The 23,396-nt window shown below is 44.4% G+C and overlaps 1 protein-coding gene across 1 annotated transcript in view; it reads left to right on the top strand.

The window, feature by feature from the left end:
• Window positions 1–22,607, top strand: part of cux1b (cut-like homeobox 1b) — a 60,850-nt gene extending 38,243 nt beyond the window's left edge. The window contains 16 exon segments of the mRNA XM_034700753.1: window positions 105–171; window positions 4,992–5,040; window positions 7,406–7,513; window positions 8,004–8,192; window positions 8,471–8,529; window positions 8,859–8,901; window positions 9,072–9,168; window positions 10,442–11,242; window positions 11,969–12,052; window positions 12,583–12,684; window positions 12,800–13,350; window positions 13,462–13,603; window positions 14,310–14,597; window positions 14,785–14,973; window positions 16,750–17,014; window positions 17,348–22,607. Of these exon segments, the coding sequence (XP_034556644.1) occupies window positions 105–171; window positions 4,992–5,040; window positions 7,406–7,513; window positions 8,004–8,192; window positions 8,471–8,529; window positions 8,859–8,901; window positions 9,072–9,168; window positions 10,442–11,242; window positions 11,969–12,052; window positions 12,583–12,684; window positions 12,800–13,350; window positions 13,462–13,603; window positions 14,310–14,597; window positions 14,785–14,973; window positions 16,750–17,014; window positions 17,348–17,855 (3,542 nt within the window). The 3' untranslated portion in view covers window positions 17,856–22,607.
• Window positions 22,608–23,396: the final 789 nt, after the last annotated feature.

Here is a 23,396-nt window from a genome sequence, read left to right as displayed (position 1 = left end):
CCATTAAAGAAAATTCAAAGCCTTTTCTAACAGGGTTGTTTATGCTTTGATATTATTTGAGACATAGAGAAACTAACAACTGGCTCTTCCCTTTTCTCCCACAGCACTTGAAACAACTCAGGCCGAGCTCTTTGATTTGAAGACAAAGTACGACGAGGAATCTACAGCAAAGTACGTCTCGCACTGATCTATGCGTGTGCTCGTGGGGAGACTTCTCCCCTCTGCCTCCTCAATAGTCTGTCCTTGACATCATCCTGTTTAGTGAAGCTCCTTGCCTGGAAACCACCCCCCTCCCTCGTCCCCACCTCCTTTCTTTTTCCCCTCCTCTCCTCTCCCTAACAGCTGGATTGTCTCCCACAACGCTCAGCAGCCTCCAAATCCCAGCATTACCCACGCACTGTAAATACTGACAGGGGTTGAAATGCGTTCTGCTGCCACAGCAAGCACCAAAAATAGTTTTTTTTTTTTGGAGTGTTTCAGTCTAAAGTGCTCTGATTCTTCAGGTTTGAGACTGAAGGGCTGATGAGGGTCACTGACTTGAAGCCACACTGGCTTCTAACAGGACCTGTAAGATAATGTAGCTTCAGTTACTTGAGCACTGAGCATCTATCATTATTGATCTCATAGCAGTGGTGAGGAGGAGAACAGAAGCTTTTCCATGTCAGCACTCCACACTGTGAAGTGGCACTTTACCATATGACACTCTCACTCGGTGTCCCTCAGGGTTTAGTATCGGGACCCGGAGCCGCTCAATGAGCACCCGAACTGAAACTTTTCAAAAAATTCTGTGAACAACAAAGTCCTTCAGGGTGTTTTGTCTGAACCAGGTGCTCTGCAGAAACTCCCCTCTCACACCTCTGAAACATTAACTCTTCCTTGAAATCTGAGACTGTTTTTAAAAAAGCAGAAGCAACCTGCATGTGCCCTCTACACAAAGTGTGACAGAGTATCAACTTGGCTTTTAAGGTTTTCCCTTGTCCCATTTACCAGGCCCCAAACTCACCGTGTCTCTCCATTAACAGAGTTGTTAAATTGATTGGCTGTTAAAAACAGATCGATCTCTCTCTCTCTCTCTCTCTCTCTCTCTCTCTCTCTCTCTCTCTCTCTCTCTCTCCCTCTCTCTCCTCTCTCCTCTCTCTCTCTCTCTCTCTCTCTCTCTCTCTCTCTCTCTCTCTCTCTCTCTCTCTCTCTCTCTCTCTCTCAGTCTCTCTCTCTCAGTCTCTCTCTCTCTCTCTCTCTCTCTCTCTCTCTCTCTTGCCTCTCTCTCTCTCTCTCTCTCTCTTCCTATCTCTTCCTCTCTCTCCCTCACAATACTTTTTTCCCTTTTCTGCCTCCCTCACTCCCACACTTAGTCTCTGTCTCCTCATTGTATATTTGTGTGCTTAAAGGGAAAGGCCACAGGAAGATATAACATGCAGTGTAATGGCACTGATCAATAGGTTTATAGTCTATCCGATGCATTCCCGCTTGTGTTTTCTGTCCTCATGACTGTGTTGCACAGCTCTTTTTCTTATCTAATTTTTTTACACTTCTTCTTCCTTGTTTCCGTCCTTGTCTGTTCCTTTTATGTCAGACGAGAACACATTTTGAAAAGACACATATAGTAGGCCCCATTTGCTTACAAAAGCTAATAAAACACATGCCGGCCCACATCCACATTTCACACACACACAGTCGCACACGCACATACAGATACGCACACTCACTCATGAGCCTGAGGCAGTCAGGGTCCTTGACTATGTGGCGTGCTGTGATCTGAAATTTTAATGCAACGCTTTAAAGCACACACAAACCCTCTCTAACCCTGCACCCTCCCAGTCCTTGGAGTCCTTCCCCCGTTTACTGCTTGGCTGAGCAAATCGCCAGTGTTTGGCTGAACACAACTTTTAACCCTTTGACTGGTATATTTTGGCACTGCAAAAACACAAACGCCATACATATCATGCACTCTCTCTGCCACAAAACACACAAACCGATGCACACACACTCGCTCTAAAGTTTCCACTAAGGAGGACATTGCGTGACAAATCCCCCATCCTCTTGCTGCATTCGGGTAATCTGCCTTTTAAAATACACACTGTGCACACCACAAGCGGGGCGTACACACGCTCCCTGAGAATTTTTTGGTCGATGTTGCAGTGCCCCAGAGTGTGTGTGAGCTTCGGCGGGGAGGCGGGCCTGCAGATGTAGCATAGCCCCCTCTCTGTGCCAACGCTGTGAGGGTATGGCTGGGTGCGTTTTTACCCGTTTAGTCCCTGTTAAAGATTAATGATATATGATCCCAAGCCCCACAGGATGCTGTGTGTGTGTGTGGTGTGTGTGTGTGTGTGTGTGTGTGTGTGTGTGGGTGTGTGTGTGTGTGTGTGTGTGTGTGTGTGTGTGTGTGTGTGTGTGTGTGTGTGTGTGTGTGTGTGTGTGTGTGTGTGTGTGGTGTGTGTGTGTGTGTGTGCGCTCCTCTGAATGTTTCTGTCTAGCTTTATCTCTGTTTAAAGGCTTGGTAGCATTTTGGGGAAAGCATTTAATTACTAATAATGAGGAAACAGTCAATTGGCTCTTCCTGTGTCCATCTCCAGCTCACATATACACAAAATGTTGCACACTGTATACACACAGACACACTTTAACAGCTAGCTTCTTTTTAAGCCTCCTTGAAATCCCCAAGGTAACACGCTGTGAAAAACGCAATGTGGAGAAAGCCAAGGAAAGAAAAGGAATGGAGTGATGAAAGCTAGAGGGCAAAAAGCGAGCCGGGCTGCAGGCTACGGCGAGGAAGAAGGGGATAAGAGCGCGATAGAGGAGGGAAATGAAAATCTAAATCAGGGGAATATCCTGCTGGCACCGAGGACACAGGGCCAAGGAAGAGAGGGCGAAAGATGAGAGAGGGGAGGTGGAAGGGGGAAGAAAAAGATGAAAGGAGAAAAAGTGGAGGGCAAAGGGAAAAGGGAACAGGGTGGAGGGAAAAGGATAGAGGATGGAAAAGAAAAGGAGCGGTTGAGTGAGGAGCAAGAGAGAGAGAGAGAGAAGGAAGATGATAAGAGATGAAAAGGCCTGTCTGAGATGGAGGAAGTACAGTAGGGGCTTAGAGGCTCTGGGCTTGTTTCAGAAGTCCTACAGTACTCACTGATGTCACTGGCTGCACCCGTTGGCTTTCATGGTACAAAAGAGTGTGTGTGAGTGCGTCTTGTTTTTGTGTGTGTCAAAACTTCAAGTGCATCTACTCTATAGCTCCTCCCTGTGGCTGCTGTTTGGAGCTTTTTCAATAAAATTTTGGGGGCATAGAATCAGGATTACGGTTACTTGAAACCCCCCTTTAACGATTCAGTGTTTGATGAATTAATTCCTCTGGGTGCATTCACTCGCCATGGACAGCTCCTGCCCTGCCCAGTGACTGACTGACTGTATCAGGATATGCAGAAAATCCCTTCCCTGTGATCTGATTTGGCCCTCAGCCTCTAGCTTTGCCTTTATAATTCCCAAATACAGCCAAATCCAAAGGTTATTTAAGAAGACTTTGTGCATCTGTACTTTGATTAAATGATCACATTTGGAGCGGGAGCCGTGGTGTATTTGGGTTGCATTACTACCCATAAACGCTCTCCATTACAAGCTTTTCTGGCTTGTTGGCTCTCTGACCTTAACATTTGTGTGTGTGTGCGGGAGTGCGATTGAGTGCACACGTGGGTCCCGCACACTATAGCTTAAGACAGGATAAAAGCTGGTGAGGTAGTGTACTATTATGTCGCTTAAATGCATACTAGATCCTTTTAACTGTTCGGGAAAGAATAAAAAGCGGCGAGTGAAAAGCTCTCCCACCCACATCTGATTCTTTTTTGCTGCATTGCCCGTGGCACAATGTTGACCTAATATCAACTGTGTCTGTTTTGTTAAACACATTCAAATCAGTAGTACTCAAGCCTATGGGACATAACACTGTTTCTCATACTGTGACACACAAATACAAAAGCTGCGTGGGTTATTCGGTTCACCATCAAAGGATTGCAGTGAAATCAAAAGGTCCTAATGGACGCAGCAGTGCACATGCGCTTGCATCATTGGATTCAATGCAGCCCTTGTGTCCTTATCAGCAAGTCTTAAATAAACACACATGTGAACACTGTGCGGCATTGGATGAGTTTTGCTACAATTTTCATACATTTGGTTCTTGTAACTTCCTCATGTGGGGAAATGTTCTCAAACTATATCTCAGGGCGCAAACAAACGTGCACATGCTGACATCTTATTAACAGAAAGGGTAATCATATGATATTTAAATATGGAGGCATGGTGTTTAACTAAGTATTAATGCATGTCTCAACAAAATGACATTCAGTGTGTTTCTGCGCTTTACTTTGTTTGTTCATTGTCCCAAAAGTTTCCATCACATTTCAGTCCATGTTTGCAGAAAAGTGTAAGGTGTTCATGTCACTTATGAAAGCGGGTTATTAAACTCTTTTTACAAAGTCCAATAATATGCAGTATTACGGGGATGTATTCCTGCTGTCTGACCTCTAGCAAGTGAGAGGTGAACCATGGCCTCCATCCAGACCATTAGTCAGACACAATCATACAGCTTCATAGCAGATTAGTCTGCTGTATTAGGACTTAGAGCTCTATTAATGTAATCCCTCTGTTTTAGTGTGGCCCGGGTTTTAGGGGCTTACATGTGCACACCCACACACATAGACACGCACACATACACAGACACGCTTAAATACATGTATGCACGCACGCATACAAGCTGTTTGGGTTATGGAGTTCACAATCAATGGATTAAGGTGAAATTTAGACAGTAGCTTAATGGACACGACACCGGCATCCTCTAAATGTGTTCTCTCTGAACAATTGCACACACGCACATTAAGTGTGTAGAGTGTTTGTTTATCTATGTTTATTCATCCATTACTTGTTTTTTGTTCGTGTGCTGGATTTCAGTGAGTCTTTTTTAAAAGCTCTGTCCCGTACTCTCCTCTAACAGTAAATGTCTTTCTCAGGGCCGACGAGATTGAGATGGTGATGACTGACCTCGAAAGGGCAAATCAGGTAACGCCACAACATTGTGACTGTTTATTTTTAAGGTACCACTTTGTGCGTAAGACACCAGACTTCACACGTTGTATTGATTAAAAAATACAAAGAACTGATGCAATGCAGGAACTAATCTAAAATGTGCAATGTTTCTTTTCTAGTTATAAAAAAGCATTGAAAGACAGTATGTTGAAAGTAGTAGGCTCTGAAGTTTATTTTGATCTGATCCCACACACACTGTCCTGCAGCCTGAAATAATTACTAGAGCACCAAATGTGAGTTAATCCGCCACTGAAATAGTCCCAAAGAAATGCTGCCTTTACTCCTGGTAGAGTAACAATTGTTGAGAATTACAGCACCTTATTTTTACATATTGATTCATCTTTTTCTAATAAAGTAACGCTCTCCCTTTATTTATATATATATAATATTCATATATTAAACATGTACTATATTTACTTCTCCAGAGGGGGAAAAGCAGACTAAGGGCTTAGCTGGGCTCAGACTGCAGGAGTTTTAGACTGGTTTGTCCCTGATTCACACCTCTGGACAATTGGAGAAGAAATCTGATCTGGGACCCTGAACGGTCCCCATGTTTAAGAGATTTTATATCCAGTCAACCTCCAGGAAGAACTGCTCTGAGAATTGGGGCCGCACTACTTATTTCTCACCTGTTTGGGTATTTAGGATATGAAATCTGGATGGTCATGACGCTGTTTGCCAAGCATAAGTGTTAGAGGAGACATCGCAACTGATGATGTTTCCAAGCATTTGCTGGCAGTGATATTAAAACTGACAATTTAGAACCATGTAACTCATGGTCTTGTTTGCATCTTCTTTTGCATGGGGTCAGGTGAGATGCTGCATTGCTTCTTGTGGCATAAATTGTTATCTACATTTTAACACATAGGCTGTGATGATTACAGAGAAAACGGTCTGAAGTTTTTCCTCGTGTGTGATGCAACTACGTTTCCAAATTGTTAAAATCAATGTTCAAAAATTCCTGTAGTGTGAGCCTAGCTATAACTGAGGTGAAAGAATTAAGAGATAAGCTTCTAAAAATGCCAGAAAATTACAGGCATTTTCCTTTTAAAATACAAATATCTGATATGTATGCATCTATGAAAAGCAGTCAGTGTTAACAAATGATACGGTCATGAGTGTGAGGGCTGCTGTTGGTTTTAAATGTTTAGAACACACCTACTAAACCCATCCAGCTAAATGAAATACGCCCCCCAGCGCGCCCTCTGCCCCTGTGTTGTAAATATTCCTGTGGTATCTGTTAATGTCATTGTTGTTAACTTTCATTATTAGCCTAAGAGTATGATTTGTGGCTAAAGGGGTAGCATAGGCATGTAATGTTAATATGAGCCTAAAGGTTAGCACTCTGACTATAATGCCACACACACACACACACACACACACACACACACACACACACACACACACACACAACACACACCACACACACAACACACACACACACCCTATTCACACTTCTGATTTGAGGTTTACAGTGGATGACAGCATAGCCTCCAGCTCAGTCACAGACTTTTTATACGCTTTTATAAGGAGAAAATGGAAAACAGGATTTTTCTTTTGCAACTAGCGGTCCAACTCCCACCCAGTCAATAACAGCTCTCAATGTGGTTGCAATTAGAAACACTGTGGAATCGGCTCCCTGTAACTCCTAATGACGGCAAGCTGGCCAGTGTTGCAGATGAGTCCCTGCTGGAGCTCGGCAGTCTTGTTATAAATACGAGGCAGCGGGTATCATCTCAATTCTCAGGACTAATGTGTTATTTTCAATTAAGCAAAAATTCACCCTCGGCCATTGTTCCACACTTACTTTGCATTCTCTCTGCCCTCCCCTGTTATGTATTATTATATATTTGTTTATGCTGGAAGGGACACTGACACACAGTTGGCTGGAAGAGGAAGATGGCGCATTGGAAAACTTCTCTCCTTTAATTTGATTGCCATTTTGGAATGCCACTTGCCGAGCACTTGTACAGAAGAGAATATTAAGCTTTATACTTACTGAAAATGACGGACCTAGAGACAAAGTGTTTAAATAGTTAATTTTAGTCATTTCATCCCTTGAAAATTGGTGATGAAACCAAACAATATCATCCCCTAAAGGCGTTTGACTTGCTGCTGCAGGAGGGTTTTTTTTCTCCGTCCTTTCTACATCTTGTCAAATTAAGTGTGTTTTCAATTGTTCTCTTGCGGGAAAATAAGACAAGTGGAGGGAACTTGTGTGCACTAAAAGCACATTATAAAAAGTAGCACTGAATTGAGAGGAACACTTATCTTGTTTGACAATTTCCGACTCTCCACTGGTTGATTTTCCTTCAACATTTCCTCCTTCTCCTTCCAGCGAGCAGAAGCGTCTCAGAGAGAGACAGAGTCACTCAGAGAGCAGCTGTCCTCGAGCAGCCAATCGCAGCCGCTCAGCAGCCCCGCCAAGGCCGCCGACCCCGACACGGTAACAAAACTCACTGCTTTGCTAATTTACTGGCAGAGAGGTATTGATCAGCTAAAGATCGGCTCTGCTTTTTGATGCTCGAAGTCATCGGCTGATTAAAGCTTCAATTTATGGATCACTGTGGTCTCTGATTTAAAGGTCAGGCATCGCAGTTATCAATAAGGCATTGATCTGTCATCTAATGTTATTGATTATGAAGGAAAGGTTGCCAGGTTTGCAACAGCTGATTGGATTATTGATTTATTGATATATTGGACTGCAGATCTGAGTGAGTTGTAGAGTATCTGCTTCTTTGTTTGGTCAGTGCCTCGCTGCTCATTATTGATCTTAATAATTGATCTTAAAAATCATTATATAGATCAGCCTCTGTCAAGCTCTGATGTATTGATCAGTGTATAGATTATTTGATGTATCTGACAGCAGGACTTTGTATCAGGAGTTTTGGGATTATTTGCTCATCAGATTAAAATATGCTTGTTTGGTCTTTTAGGAACAGGCTTCAGAGGGGGCATCCCTCTCAAATCTGGAGGCGGAGCTCAGGGCCAAAGAAAGGGAGACCGCCCAGCTGGTGGAGGACGTCCAGAGACTGCAGGCCAGCCTGACCAAACTCCGAGAGACCACCAGCTCCCAGATCGCCCAGCTGGAGCAGCAGCTCAGCACTAAGACCGCCACTCTCAAGGTACCAAAAAAACAACCCGTAGCTTCAGATCTGTTTTGCTTTTGCAAGGATTCATTTTATTTTCAGGTATTTTTCACATTCATTTCTTATAAGACCATTTCTGCATTTCCTTTGTTGTGTAAATTGATCCCACCTGTAACTATAGTGACACATTCACCCTCTCTGTTCTGTCATCTGGAGATAAAGCACTGAATAAGTACACGACAAAGACAACGATCCAAGGACTCCTTTCATTTTCTCATTCATTTCATGTCATTGCATCTCTTTGTTATCTACAGGAACTGGAGGAGAAACTGCAGAATCAAGCAGACTACGAGGAGGTGAAGAAGGAGCTGAGGTGAGGAGCGTGCAAGGAGGAGTGTGTGTGTTTGTGTGTGTGCGTTTGAATTCCCAGCATAGATCTATTTATTGCATGCGTTTGATGTTTGTAATGATGTTAAACAAGATGCAAGTCTTTATTTGAGATGAGTAATTCAATTGAGTGCCCTTATGAAGGTGGAACTTGTCCGTCTGTAGCTTTTCATTCAGTGTTTTGCTCCCTGGAACTAAATCCTTTCTTTGTCCTTCAGAAACAGAAGATAAAATAGCTTGCATGCTACATGGTAGTTGTGTCTATCCTCTTTTGTTAGAGGTTTATATGGATTTTCTTTCTCTCCGTTTCTTCAGTATCCTCAAGTCTATGGAGTTCGGAACATCTGACTCTGTGCAGGTAACAGTGACATATTCAGAGTGTATAAGTGAAAGTTACTAGTGACTTTTAAGCACCGGACCTTACACATAAAGCTGTGCCAAAAACGAAAGACATAACAAAGGGTCAGAGTAAAAGTTATCTTCTTCGAATCTGAGTTGAATTTCCTTTCCACTTGCCACTTCCATCAGGACTCTTCCAAACCTCTGGAGGTGCTGTTGCTGGAGAGAAACCGTAGTCTTCAATCTGAGAGCGCTGCTCTGCGCATCGCCAACACCGAGCTTAGCGGTAAGTTTTATTTCCCCAAATGTAAGGTCAGTGTTCACGGGTGGGTTCACCAACACTCTTTTGGGAAACCTTCCCTCATACCTGCAAATGTGAGAGTCCAGAATTCATGAGAGCGTAGGTGAAGGATCAGCTGCAGTGTGTATGCATCTAGATTCTCTTTCTCTGAGAATACTTCATTATGCATTCATGTGTTTGCAATATTGAGTAATGCACAAAAGAAATGCAAAACTCTACCATGGTACTGAAATGTTGTCGTTTGAGCCCCACCACACTTCTTGCAGAGGAATTAAATGCATATGTGGTGTCTTTGCATACCGCAGCAGGAGGTCAACCTGAACAGCAACAAAGTTGCAATACACAAAAACGAGGACACCATACTATCGCCCCTACATCAGGTCTCTTGCCCTCTGCAACAGTGTTTATGGGTTTGAAATGTCATTGCTTTAGGCTTGAATAGTTGAATAGCTTTGAATTGATTAACATTCACAGTAAGGGGAGCTTACTGTCTTACTCAATCATGTTAAGTCTCAATGGTTATGCATTAGAATAATATTTCTTCTCCAGAGCTTATCATCAAGATGGATTCCAGTAGTTACGAGACCAAGAGAAAATAGTTTATTTCTGTGTTTGTTTTGGTCAATGTGGAAATTTAATCATTCGAACTATTCAGGAAAGAAGTGAATTACGGTCTTTACTCAGTCAGCAGAGCTGCATAGACTCTGTTCCGGGGTGACATGCATCTATTTTCTGTTCAACTATAAAAATGTTTTGTTTTTTTTAAGTGAATGCTATTGCTCCATTTTTTTCCTGGATGTATTTTTATGAACTAAAGACTATGATACTGCATGAGCAATGGAATAAATCAGTGTTTAGGAACTTACTGCAGCAGCAGCAGTCGCCGCACAGAAGAGGACTCTCATGGTCTTTTGGCTATCTGAGGACATCGTTTTACCCTGTCCTGTTACTTCCACTCCGCCTGCAAGTGAGAGAGAGAGGGCGACCGAGCCCAGGGCCAAGCTAATCTGCCTAAGTGGCACAGTGTCAATTGTTTTGTGTGTCCTTTTTTTCTTCCAGGCTGTAGCTTACAAGAAAGGTTGAAATCACAAATGCATGGGCACTTTGTCTGGGGGGGTTGGCAAAAAAGGAAAACAAAGTTCACTAATTTGGAAGAGACTTGATTAAGATAACTTTTGTTTTTTTTTTCTCTCTCTTTTTGGAACCCCTTTTTTGTTGACTCCCCCATAATGCATGGTGTGTTTGACCTTTCTTGTAGGGTCAGCCAGGCGAAAAGGGACAGAAGAGTCCGAAATGAAGGAGGAGACCATACCCAGCGACCCCTCTTCCTCGCCCCCTCCTCCTCCCCCCTCTCTCCCTTCCTCCTCCCAGCTCCCCCTGCCTCGCACTCACACAGATCCCCACAACACTGCCACCAACACCAGCAGCGGGGAAGCGCACCCTTTCACTCCTACGGGCATTGGCCAGGACTTCTACTCCCCTGTGTTCCCACTGGTGGGGGGTAAGATGGCTTTGAACTCTCTGATACAGCGGCAGCTGCTCCAGACCTTCTACTCCAAAGCCTTGCAGGAGTCATCTGGAATCCCCAGTGGAGCTCTACTGTTCACTCCCTTCACCCCCACCCTCAGCTCCATCCCTACCTCCACCCCTGGCTCTGGGTCTGCTGCAATCCCTCTGGCTGCTAGCAGCCCCCAGCCGCCCCCAGCCAGCCCAGACATGGTTCCTGTCAACGGGAGCAGCACGGCCGGCAGTGCCCCTTCCCCATCGCCCAGCCACTCTGATGCCACCACAGGAAGTATTTTGGACGGGGAGGATATGGACACAGCAGAGATCGCCCGGCAGGTTAAAGAGCAGCTGATCAAGCACAACATTGGTCAGCGTGTGTTTGGCCACTACGTGCTGGGTCTCTCCCAGGGTTCTGTCAGTGAGATCCTGGCCCGACCGAAGCCGTGGAACAAGCTAACCATCCGGGGGAAGGAGCCCTTCCACAAGATGAGGCAGTTCCTCGCTGACGAGCAGAACATCCTTGCTCTGCGCAGCATCCAGGGACGCCAGAGAGGTGAGCATGCGTGTCTTTAATGCCTTTCTGTGTGTGTGAGAGTGTGCGTGTCTTGCATGTGTGTGTGTATATAGCCTTGCACAGAGCCATTGATTAGCCTGTCAATATGGACTAGCTTTTTATTTTTATTTCTCTTCCTAACTCCCATTCTGTGCCACACCTGTGTGTTTTGAGTGAGTTCCCAGTCACGCACTGATCCCAAGAGCCTCTCTCAGCTATCGTGGTCAATACAGAAACCTTTCACACATCAATAGTATTGATCGTGAGGGAACTAGGAGGTAGGCAGGGGTACTGTTAACTACGGGTGGATTCGATTAGCCCAGGCCTGCTTTTGTTAACGCATCAAGACATTTCTGATTGAGGCTGGTACAAAAAAATACAGCAAAGTTCACCAATCAAGTCTAAGACATGCAGTCTGTTTTAAACAGCAGGCTGCAGCTAGTACACCCTGTGTAATATTAACTATTGAATGGTTTTTCCCTCACTACTCTGTCTTTGTACTGGTTTAATATTCCTATAAGAGGCAGCGGTTTGATTCCTAGTAGGGCCACAGATGGTAAAGATCAATGCATTTATAGTCATATAATGTGCATTGGATGGAAATGTCCACACATTCCATATATTTGCAGATCATTACAGGGCACCATACAGTCTAGTTGTAGAAGAAAGAAAGAAACAAAACACACAAATGCTGTAACATAGTGTGTGGTATATTGTTTTTAACAGAGGGCTCAGGCCAGCCCCAGCTTAGCCGAGTGTTTCAGGATGTCCCGAAGCGGAGAGCCCTCTCCAATAAAGCTTCACACACAGGTCTGTCCCCTTCACACACAGAGATTCTAGCACGTTCTGTCTGTGTGGCATGTTTGTATTGGGGTGTACTGTATCTATGATGTGTGTGTGTGTGTGTGTGTGTTTGTGTGTGCTTGCGTGTGAGTTGGGGTTTATTAATGTGCAAGTAGGGACACAGATATACATGTGCCTTGAAGGTAACCGCACAGTTTCAGTGACTTGCGTCAAAGGAAAAGCCAGCATGTGTATTTAGGGATTTTATTGCTAGTTGTTATTCTGTGGGGAGCATTTACTGTATGAACCCTGTAGCACATGTGCATGCGTGAGCTCCAAAGGGACCAGGAAAAAATGATGACAGTCCCTCCAGTTAAGTTAGCTGCCTTGTAGCTCAGAGGTGGGAATGCTGTGCTTTGTGCTGTGCTACGGTGTAATTATTCGATGTCCTTATAGACTCTGTTATTGTCTTCTCTCCTTGCTCCATAGTTGGTTATCGCTGCATTAATCTGACACAATTTTTCATCTCCCCCCGTTCCCTCTTCCTCTTCTTCCAGGTAACATTACCGCCCGTGTCCGCACCCCAGAGGCAGGTTCAGATGAGGCTATCAAGTCCATCCTGGAACAGGCCAAGAGAGAGCTGCAGGTGCAGAAAGCTGGTGAGTCTTTGTTTTCCTCTCATCCTCAGAGGACTCCAGGCATTGAAGATGATACATTTTTTATACGAGAGTTACTTGGTCGCCCTCTTGAATTCTTTTGTCCCTCTCTCAACAGACTTGTCTCATGCCCAACCCTCGTACACAGGACTGAAAGGAGGGGGTGGAGGTGGGTTAGGAGGCGGAGGGGGCAGCGGATCAGATGAAGCCATCCGCTCCATCCTAGAGCAAGCCCGCAGAGAGATGGAGGCCCAACAGGCCGCACTGGAGCCCATACTTAAAGCCTCGTCTTCTTCCTCTAGTTCATCGCTATCTCAGAGGGACTTCTTAAGCTCCTCACTCACCGCTCCTCTCCCCCCTTACAACCCCTTGGCCCTCTCCCTCAAGAAGCCCCATAGCTCCTTCCTGTCCTCACCCTCGTCCCCATCTCCTATCCTGGACTTCAGCTCCAGCATTAAGCGAGAGGGCCGAGGTTCTTCAGGAATGGACTTGTCTACTGACGGAGGAATCCGGCTGGGTCGTAGCTCAGAGAGTTCGAACCGCTCCGGAAGCTCTGGAGGGGTAGGTTACTGGAGGGAGCAGTGGTGGAGCAACATGCATACGGACCCCCGCAGGGGTGTAAGCAGCCAAACGGGAGAAGAGAACCACAACCAGGAGGACTCCAAAGAGGTGAGGGAGGCAGAGAGAAAAAGCTTGTGTGTGTGCTTTTCCTACCCTTGCTCTGTTTTATCACTCCACAGCGGTTGCATGTCTGAGCCTTTTTCTGCCCGTGTGTTTCAGGGAATATTGAGTGACAGTCTGTCTCGACACAAACCGTGGAACAAGTTGAACCAGAGGAGCCGAGAGCCGTACCTCCGCATGCAGCCGTGGCTCAATGGAGACCAGGGGCAAATCGCACACATCCAGCAAGCTCCCAACCAAGGTAAACAAATCACACACACACACACACACACACACACACACACACACACACACACACACACACAAACAAACACAACCACACACACACTGGATTCACACAACCAGACTCCTTAGGCTACAGCATTATTCCGAAAGCCTGATTAGAGCTAGTGGCTAGTTGTTACTGTCAGTCTGTCACTCACCCCACCCTCCTCCTCCTCCGTCTCCTCCTCCCTCCTCCCTGCCCTCCCTCCCTCCTTCTCCCACCATCCCCCCATCCTCAGTGCTGTGGCAGTGTCAGCCAGCAAGCTGCTGGTTTGTCATGTCATAGACAAGTTAGTGTTGCAGCGCCAGATGGCAGCTCCGCGTATGTGTGTGTGTAAGCGTGCGTGCGTGTGTGTGTCTCTCTTTCTCTCTGGGGGTGTAAACAGCAGCTAATGTACACTGACAGCTCCTCATGACTGCTCTCTTCCAGCCTGCTGAGCTGCACAGCAGTACTACACAGACAGAGACAGGGAGATGAAGGAAAAGGAGGAGGAAGCCAAAAAAGCTTCAAACTGAAAACTTAAGCACCTTTGCTGTTTGTTTAACAGGAATTAAACTAATTGATGCTGTGTGACTGAAGTCCCTCCCAAGCACAGCAGGGAGAGGAGATGAAACTCTTTTCTCACGCAGTAACATGTCTCCTAACCTGTGTGATCTGTCTCGCCCTGTCTCTTCTCACGCAGAAGGTACACCGAAGACATCGGCGAGCTGCAGCCCCGCACCAGAGTCTCCCCTCAGTTCAGCTGAGGAGTCCATCAACGGTCTTGCAGGGGATCCGCTCGCCTCACAGTCCTCAAGTCTCAAACCGCTGTCTGAGGATCCCTCCGGTGGGGAGTCTCAGCCTGGCACCCCGCTGCCTCTGCCTGGTCATTCAGGGCTCAGCATCCAGGAAATGGTTGCAATGTCTCCTGAGCTTGATACTTACGCCATCACCAAGAAGGTTAAGGAGGTTCTGACTGATAACAACCTTGGTAAGAAACACAGTAGGTGCTTTTTGTGCAGTTTAGTCACTCTTTTTTTTCTCTCCCCCAGCCTCTTTTATTTTTGATGAATTATTCAGTCTTTGAATCAGTTTCCTGAAATGACTTTTTCATTTCCCCTCTCTCTCTCTCTCTCTCTCTCTCCCTCTCCCTCTCCCTCTCCCTCTCGTCTAACCAGGCCAACGTCTGTTTGGGGAGACTATCCTGGGTCTGACTCAGGGTTCTGTCTCAGACCTGCTGGCCAGGCCCAAACCCTGGCACAAGCTCAGCCTGAAGGGCAGAGAGCCCTTTGTCCGCATGCAGCTCTGGCTCCAGGACCCACACAGTGTGGAGAAACTCATGGACATGAAACGCCTGGAGAAGAAAGGTGTGTGTGATGAAAGCGCGGCGATGACAAACGCACAGATCCATGCGGAAACAGCATGACTTCAGATAGAATCAACGTGGCACTGAGACAAAAGGCTAAACCTTCATGCTATCTGCTTAAGCATGCATTTATTTCATAAACACAGTCACAAAAAAAGATGCGAGCAGCAGCCTTTGAATTGCACATGCACATCTGCACACACAATATCCTTTGTGCAGGACAGCAGAGCATGTTGTGCAGATCACAGTCATCTTGGTGTGATGTCAGTACCAATCAGGGCCACAGACATCACGTACTGTATTAGATGTGACAGCAAGGGGACTGCCGGGGGCCTGCTTACTCACAGTCATCAGCACTCCTCTTCATCATCGTCATCATCATAATAATCACCAGTGTCTATAAGCTTGTATTTTTATCATTTGTTAGCCCTGAGCCCGCTCTATCACTCCCATCATGCTTTATTCCCTTCTGTTTGCATGATGCGTTTAAGAATCAGCGAAGCCGAGAGGCCTCACCCTCTTCGCTGCCTCACAGTGACCCCTGACTGCCCACTTGAAGCTCTCTCTGTGGAGATGGGATACGCATGTTTGAATCTGCCAGTAGGCACAAGCATCCAGGATCAGTTTACCCTCCTGATATCGCAAACTACGCACAAGGGCAAAAAACAAAACTGACCTTACATCAGTGCGTTTGGGGCCCGGGCGGTTGGAGTTCAACTTGGTTTTTGATTATTGACCCCAAAGTAATGCATCCAAATAGCAACGGGGAATAGTCCTGGCCGACAGCGGAGCCCAGAGGAAAGACACAGACCTAGTCCAGGGTAACCGTATTTGACCCCCTCACCCTGGTGGTACAAGCCTGCGAGGCAGCACACAACTTTCAGAGTGGTTCTAACCTTGCTCTGAGGCGTTTTTCCCTGCAACACTAATATATCTGGCAGCGTGTATTGGGGTTGAGAAAATGTCAACCTCATGCAAAGCTGCCATGAGCTGTTCATTTTCAGCCGCTGGTGCCCGCAGAGAACGGTGCTTCTTGTTTGCTGTAAAATGGAAGAGATGCTTTTATTGTGAGAATCTGTGAGAAAGACGGCAGCACCACCTAGTGGATGTGAAGAGGAATGGCTGGATCATGATTTTTAATAAATCTGATGTACAATAGGTAACATTATCTAGGGACACTTTCTGTCAAACACAGGACAAACACTGGGACCAACTGCTGTGGAACAACGCTTTATGACTCATCTTTAAAATCTTAAAGCATGTTTGATACTGAAGTTAATCACAGGACAGATAAATATGATCACATAAGGTACTATCAAGTTAAATGTGCTTGATGCTGATTGTAAAAATGTAAGTCTGATATAAAAAATGTCAAATTTTGTTTTTTTAAATGACTTAAAAGATTAAAATGTCAATATAGTAACGTTGCTATCTGGTTTTGTTGGGTCAGCAGTCAGAACTCAAAGATGATGTGTTACAAAAAAAAAAAAGAGGGAGAGAAAGACAAGAAGCAGTTATTCATATCTGGGAATCATTAACAAGTCAACATTCTTCTTTGTTTGACTTCCACAATAATTCATCATCCAATTTTGGGCTGACTGTTAAAGCTGATCAGCAATAGCAGTTTGGATTAGACTAATTGGACCCACACAAATCTCTAACTCTCCATTAACTACAGCAAAAAGTACAGAGGAGCCACTATAAGAAGAGACTGAGATAGAATGATGACTTTTTGTAATGCTGACTTTTCTCTTGTTATCTTTCTGTCCCTGTTCAGCTTACATGAAGAGGCGGCTCAGCTCCCTGAGTGATGGCCATCCTGTTGACACGGGATTAGTGGGGCAAGATTACCTCCAGGGCTCCCAAAGTCCAGGACAGCAGCACCTGAAGAAGCCCAGGGTGGTGCTAGGCCCTGAGGAGAAGGAGGCCCTGAAGAGGGCCTACCAGCAGAAGCCCTATCCCTCCCCCAAAACCATCGAGGAGCTGGCCTCCCAGCTCAACCTGAAGACCAGTACTGTCATCAACTGGTTCCATAATTACAGGTCAGTATTTGGAAAAGAGAATCACTGTAATACTGCCTAAGTATGTTAAATACAGTATTTGAAGAAAACAGTGGTTCTTTTGCTTATAATTATGATGTGTTGAAGAAAATGGTGCTGTTGCTTTTTCTCCATAAACTTTTGGATTTAACTGTTCGTGACTCTGTAACGGTGGTTAAAGGGACATTGGGTTAGAGGGCTTGGGTTCTTGCCCTGTCATCATAAAGGGACATCAATATTTTGAGTTCAGTTATGTTTGAAATGCATTAAGCCCAGGGGAAGCATGTTCAATTTCACGGTTTGAGTGGTGTGACTAAACTTGAGTATCTCCACCAGGTCACGTATTCGGCGAGAGCTCTTCATAGAGGAGATCCAGGCAGCTGGAGGAATGGGGCCCGGCAGCGATGGGGGCTCCCCTTCCCTCCGAGGGTCCAAATCAGGAGAGGGGGACAGCTGTGATGGGACAGAATCTGAGGGCACAGTGGAGACACGCCAAGGACTGGGCATGGGCCTGGAGGATCATAGAGGAGCATGCAAAGACCACGACATGGAGGCTGAGTCTGAGGCAGGGGGCTCTAATAACTCCCCTGCCCAGCTAGACTGCACCACCTCAAGCTTAGCCGGGCCAGGCTCCAGCTGTGGACAGGGTGGACTGGGGCTCTTCAGCCTCACTGAGGCTTCCTCCAGTAGCTCTGCCTCAAGTACAAACATCCCAGCCTCTGGCCCTGCCAGAAACCCCAGGGACAACAATCTGCGCAAGAAGAAAGCAGCCAATCTGAATAACATCATCCACAGGCTGGAGAAGGCTGCCAGCAAAGAGGATCCCTCAGAGTGGGAGTTCTAGCTCCCCCTGACCATCCCTCATCCCTCTTGTCTCATAACCTCACGACCTCTAACCTTGGACCCCTCCTGCTCTGTTCCAGTTGGAGAGTGGACACAGCCAAAGTCAAGCTCAGCAGCCATTTTTATTACATAGAAGCTTTCCCAAAAGTGGAAAGAAACAAAGAGTGGTTGGCAAAACCCTTAAAAAGAAGATTTACTGAATACCTAGAAGAACAAAATAAGAGAACCTATGTGTCTCTCCTTTTTTTTTTAAACTGAGTTTTGTTTTTGTACTGAGAAAAGCACTTAGCCGTCCTGCTGGCCTCCGGCCCTGCTGTACCTCCCCCCTATCACCAGCCACTGGTGCACCAGACTGGTTAGTCCTGAGCTGGGGTCTGACCCACAGCTGGGCTTGAAACCTGGACTCAGAAACACAGGCAAGGCCTGACACAGCAGCTGTCACAGTGATAGACACTGATAGATGATAGATAGAGACAGGAACTCTCTTACAAGAACTCTCACTTTCTTAAAGGAGATTTTTTCCGCTCTTCTTCTCACCTCCCAAGTGTCCACAGACCTCCCCTCACTCAGTGAGACGCCTCATTTTTCACACTGTAGAGTGACTGTTACAAACCCTTTGCCTTTTTCACTCACTGCGTGTGTGTGCGTGTGTTTTTGTATGTTAGGGGTTGTGTCAGTGTGCACCTGTCTGCGTGTGTACACACACCCAAAATTGGTGTGTGTATGTATGTGTGTTCTCTTCTCAATGGCAGCATGTTTTCTTTTTTATCTCACTCCTACACACTTAAGAGGGTAGTGGAAAGCCTGCCGGCTGAGCTGCCATGGTTACTGATGTAAGAAAGATGAACTTTGACCTGTTGTGTCCCATATCCTATCCTGCTGACAGCCATGTGATGGCCAGAAGGATCTCTTAATTCCTTACAAACACACGCACTCATCTGAAGAGGAAGGAAGGAAGGAAGGAACCCTCTTTTTGCCTCCTTAAACCCTTCTTTTAAGGATGAAGGATGATCTCTTTTTTCATATTGCAATTTGGTTGCCAATAAGAGATTGCACAGTCTATTGACTCTAAAGAGTACAAATAGGGAATTTTAGGAAATTTTTAATTAGTCAAAACTAAGAGCAGAAAATAAAATAACATGTTACTGTTTTTAAAAAAGAGAAACAAATTAGAACAGAGAACTGTTGCATTGTTGAAATACGATACGATGAATTCACGTAGTACTGTAGTTGTCTGACATGGTGATACTTTACGTGTCTCTCGTTGTTTTCAGGTTGTGAACGTCACAGCTTTCACCCAGCACTGGACCTGCTGGGTGTGTGTGTGTGCGTGCGGGAGTGTGTGTGTGTGTCTGCACCACTGACAAATTTTCTCTGTTCACAAACACACGTCTTTTTATAGGCCAAATCAGGAAGTGTGTGTGTACATGTGTGTGTGTGTGTGTGCGCGTTTAGTGTGTGTTTGTATTTGCCTGCATGCAAGTCAGGGTCGAGGTCAATTCACTCATTTGTAAGAAGCAGATTATTAATAATGACTGAAGAAGTAGGTTCTAGTGAATACTTGCAATGTATAGCTCTTGGTAATCTGTACTTCCTGGTGGTTGCCGTCAAAGTGAATTCACCCCAACCCTGGTGTGAGTAGTTACCACTCTCCTCCAGTCTCTCCTGTATCCAGGGATGTAAGTCTTTTTGCATTGAATTCTACTGTAAACACTACAAATTCTAAGGCATATCACCTCCTCCCTGTCCCACACAAGCCCTCAGTGCCTGTCAGCCTACTGCCTCCCCTTTGTGTGTGTGTGTGTGTGCGTGCGTGTGTATTTGTTTGTTTGTGTGTGTGTGTGTGTGTGTGTGTGTGTGTCTGCATGGGTGCATGTACACACACGCCTGTCAATACATGCGTGTGCACAAATGTGTGTGTGTGTGCGATTGAGGAGTGTTCAGTGTTTCCAATGAGTGGGGTCATATTTCGTATCTACTTGCACACACTACTAGTGCACAACTGACACCCTTCTTTAAGCTGTTTGATGCGTTACCATTACATTAATCTTCTCACAAAGTAGTGTAATACTATGATTTACTGTAGCTTGGTTTTATTGCTATTTTGCATTTATAGTTTGGTTTTTATTCTGCTTATTTATAGGTGCTGTATTTTTCATTTAATGTCTTATCATTTGAGTTGTCTATTTTTTAAGGGATTATACTGTTCCTGAGGGCAAGTAACATTTTTATTAGACGTATAGACTGCCGGCAGTATTGGTTAATATTTACAAAGATGTACTAGTTCTCATTTGTTTGTATATTCATGAATCCTAAAGTTTAGTGTCATTTCAATAGCTTTGAAAAATGTGTTTGCTACAGTTCATGCTCCCGTAAGCATTAAGCTTTTACCACAACAGTTATGCTCTTAAATTGCTAGCTAGTGAATCAAAGGACATATCATGATCAGTGAATATATTATAGCATATCTCTTTTCCTGTTTTCTCTTCTCCAATAATGTTTTATTCTCGGGCAAGCCCAACACTACCGCTCGACAGGGCACGCAGCTTTCTTTGGATAGAGTTCGCCCCACTCGTTTATCAGGTCATTAACAAGTCCAAGTGTATACACTTTGTCAAATAGGTCAAATGAAATTACCTAAACATGAGATCACATGTTAAACTTGAAAGAGGTCATATCTGCCAAATTGAGATTAGAGAAGTGTACCCGCGAGCAGGTGTGTGCTACGCCACATTGAACAGAAAGCCAGCCTATGATTATGCAGAATTTCTATAGCAGTCCGTGACAAAGCACTTATTATTAGGATCGTTTTTAAAGACGTACCTCGGACAGGGTCTGTAAACACTACAACAGAGTACCATCCCGGGATCCTGGGAAATGTACATTATGCCTTTTTTAAAAGTGGTTGTGAACCAAGCACAGACTCTCATCTGCACCCTAACACTAAAATTCAAACAAAATAATGCTCTGCCCTCATTTTCTACATTAGAACTGTATTCTAATACAGCAGCCCCTTTACTCAAACTGCACCTAACTGTGTGACAGAACGGCCCATCGGCTTGTACAGTTGTAGATACTATGAGTAAACACCTGCTTTGGTTTCTATCCAAAATCTCTAGAGTCAAATCCTAAAGCCTCCCCTCTCCTTGATTGTACATGTTGATATATTGGCAGCCTGTCACAGAAACTGATAACCCCATTGCACTGCATTAAGATGCATTAGCCAAAATTGGATTTTCTAATGGATCTAATAATTGTAAAATTCCACAAACATTGGCTCTTCCTGCAGACGACTGATGTGAGACATCCGTCTTCTGCAAATACCGAAGGCTTATAGCCTTCTGTCGGACTGCTCAGACTGGACAACCACAGTATGTTTCATGGTGATGAATAGCTACTGTAAAGTATAAGCACTTAACCCATTACCCGTTTTATAGCCAGATCCATCAACCCACCCAAACCATGTGAGATCATCAGATTTGTGCCTTTAACTGCCAAGCAGGGCACCAAACTAGTGATGTCATTAGATGTAGACGATTTCACCTGATTTGTTCATAATGTCTCCACACCTTGATCCAAATTAATTTCTCACACACTTCATGTTGGTACTTTAAATTCTCAGCTCTCTGGAGAGGGTTGTGTATAATTGCTGGAGTGCAGTGAAAGCGTAAAAAAAGAAAAAAAAAAGAGGAACCTAGAAAGAAGAAAAATGGAACTTGTGTATTTTCATGACCGACCTGCAGACACATTTTTCTGTCGGGGTCTTTTTTAGACAGTTGTTTTCCCACAATGCATTTCTTCCGTTGTACATAAACCTAACTAGCAGCGAAAGGCCAGAGCATTGAATGAAGGAGGAAGCATGCAGAAACAGCGTACACTGTAATAACACTGAATTTATTCATAGGGCATTTTGTATTTTTCTGTTTGTGTCAGGTTTGCTGTGACATTAATAACGGCACTACAGGTATTGATAATGACGTGTGCCAATTCTAATGGTTATTTGGGAAAAGAGATGTGTAAATACAGTCGATCAAGTAGCTATTGACTCACTATTGTCACAGTATGCTTTTATTTTGAAGGCAGGAGGAGAGAAGGGACGATTCAGGACTTTTCCATGATCCACAGATATTTTTCTACAAATTTAAATCAGATGATTCTATACACTGTTGAATAACATTGTAAAGGTGTAACAGATGCTGTATATCATATCATGTTTTCTGAAGTTGTAAAGCTTTACTGTATGATCTGTTGAAGTAGTGGTTATTCATTTGACATATTGGTTGTAATGGAAGCCCGAACAGCAGCACTGGTCACCATATTCAGGAAGAAAAAAACAAAAAAAAGAAAGAAAGAAAAACCTCAGATGTTTTTTGTAATACTTTTAGAATATATCTTATGAAGTGGGTTTTTGTACGGAAACACTTTCCGAATCAGTGGTGCTGTATGCATAGCACACTCAGTAATACATACACACATAATACAGCACAATACACTCATCCTTTAAACTCCCCCCATCCCCTCCTCTCACTTTTACTCGCGTGCTTTTTTTGTGTGTTCTTTCCGCTCACCTCTCACATTGGCTCCTGCTAATTTTTAAGTCTTAAACCATTTCCTCTTCATGCTTATCCATACACTTGTAACACCCAGAGATGGACTCTGGATCAATAAAACATTTCAGCAAATGCTCGCAAGACTTAAAAAGGAAAAAAAAAAAAAGAGGAAGCAAAAAGCCAAATAGTGAAATAGTTCTCCACCTCTGTCTGAAGGTTGCTGACAGATTTTCTGAATGTTGCTACCTTTGTGTTGTTCGCTTCAGTTCACCCATAGCTTATACCACAGTGTAGTCTGACAACCAAATGACCCAGGGGGAGAGCTTCACCCCCCCCCCACACCTCCCCCTTATGGAAAGCTTTAAGATGCTTGTTGAGGCTTTAGCAAATACAGAGTGTTTTAGAAGAATTTTTTCCAACCTGTCATCAACAATGTGGAAGTAATAATTCTCATAACTTCTCCCACTGCTTTTTTTTTTTTTTTTTTTTTTTTAAATGTGAGTGTGTGTGCGCGTACATGTGTGTTGTAGTACAAAAGGCTGCATGACTGTAAAGGGATGGTTAAGATTTTTATTTTCTTTTGTTGAAAAATGTTTCCCGAGCACTTCTGTCACTCCTGAGATACTTTCTCTCCTTTCGGGGTGTCCCCCCTCCCCTTTCGTTTTTCCTCATGTATCATCGTTTCTTTATCTTTCTATTTACTAAACGTATCATGTTGTTTGTTCTCAGCACTGTAAAACAGTCCCTTCTACAACATTGAAAAGCAATATCACTGTATGAAACGTTCACAATGTATTTGTTATGATTGACATTTGATTCATCATCATTATTATTCACATGCACCCTAGGTGTGATAATTGAAGTAAATCTCTTTTATACAAATACTAAAAGTGTGCATTGGTAGTTTTTTTTTCCTCTTGTTGAAAGTGTTGAACACATGGGTGGTAAAATAAGTATTCTCAGAGAAAGAGACGAGGTAGAGAAAGCCAGGA

The sequence above is a fragment of the Notolabrus celidotus genome, chromosome 14 (assembly GCF_009762535.1).
Source record: "Notolabrus celidotus isolate fNotCel1 chromosome 14, fNotCel1.pri, whole genome shotgun sequence".
Lineage (NCBI taxonomy): Eukaryota > Metazoa > Chordata > Actinopteri > Labriformes > Labridae > Notolabrus > Notolabrus celidotus.
Note: the sequence above shows the minus strand (reverse complement) of the source record. Positions and strands in the feature narration are given on the sequence as shown.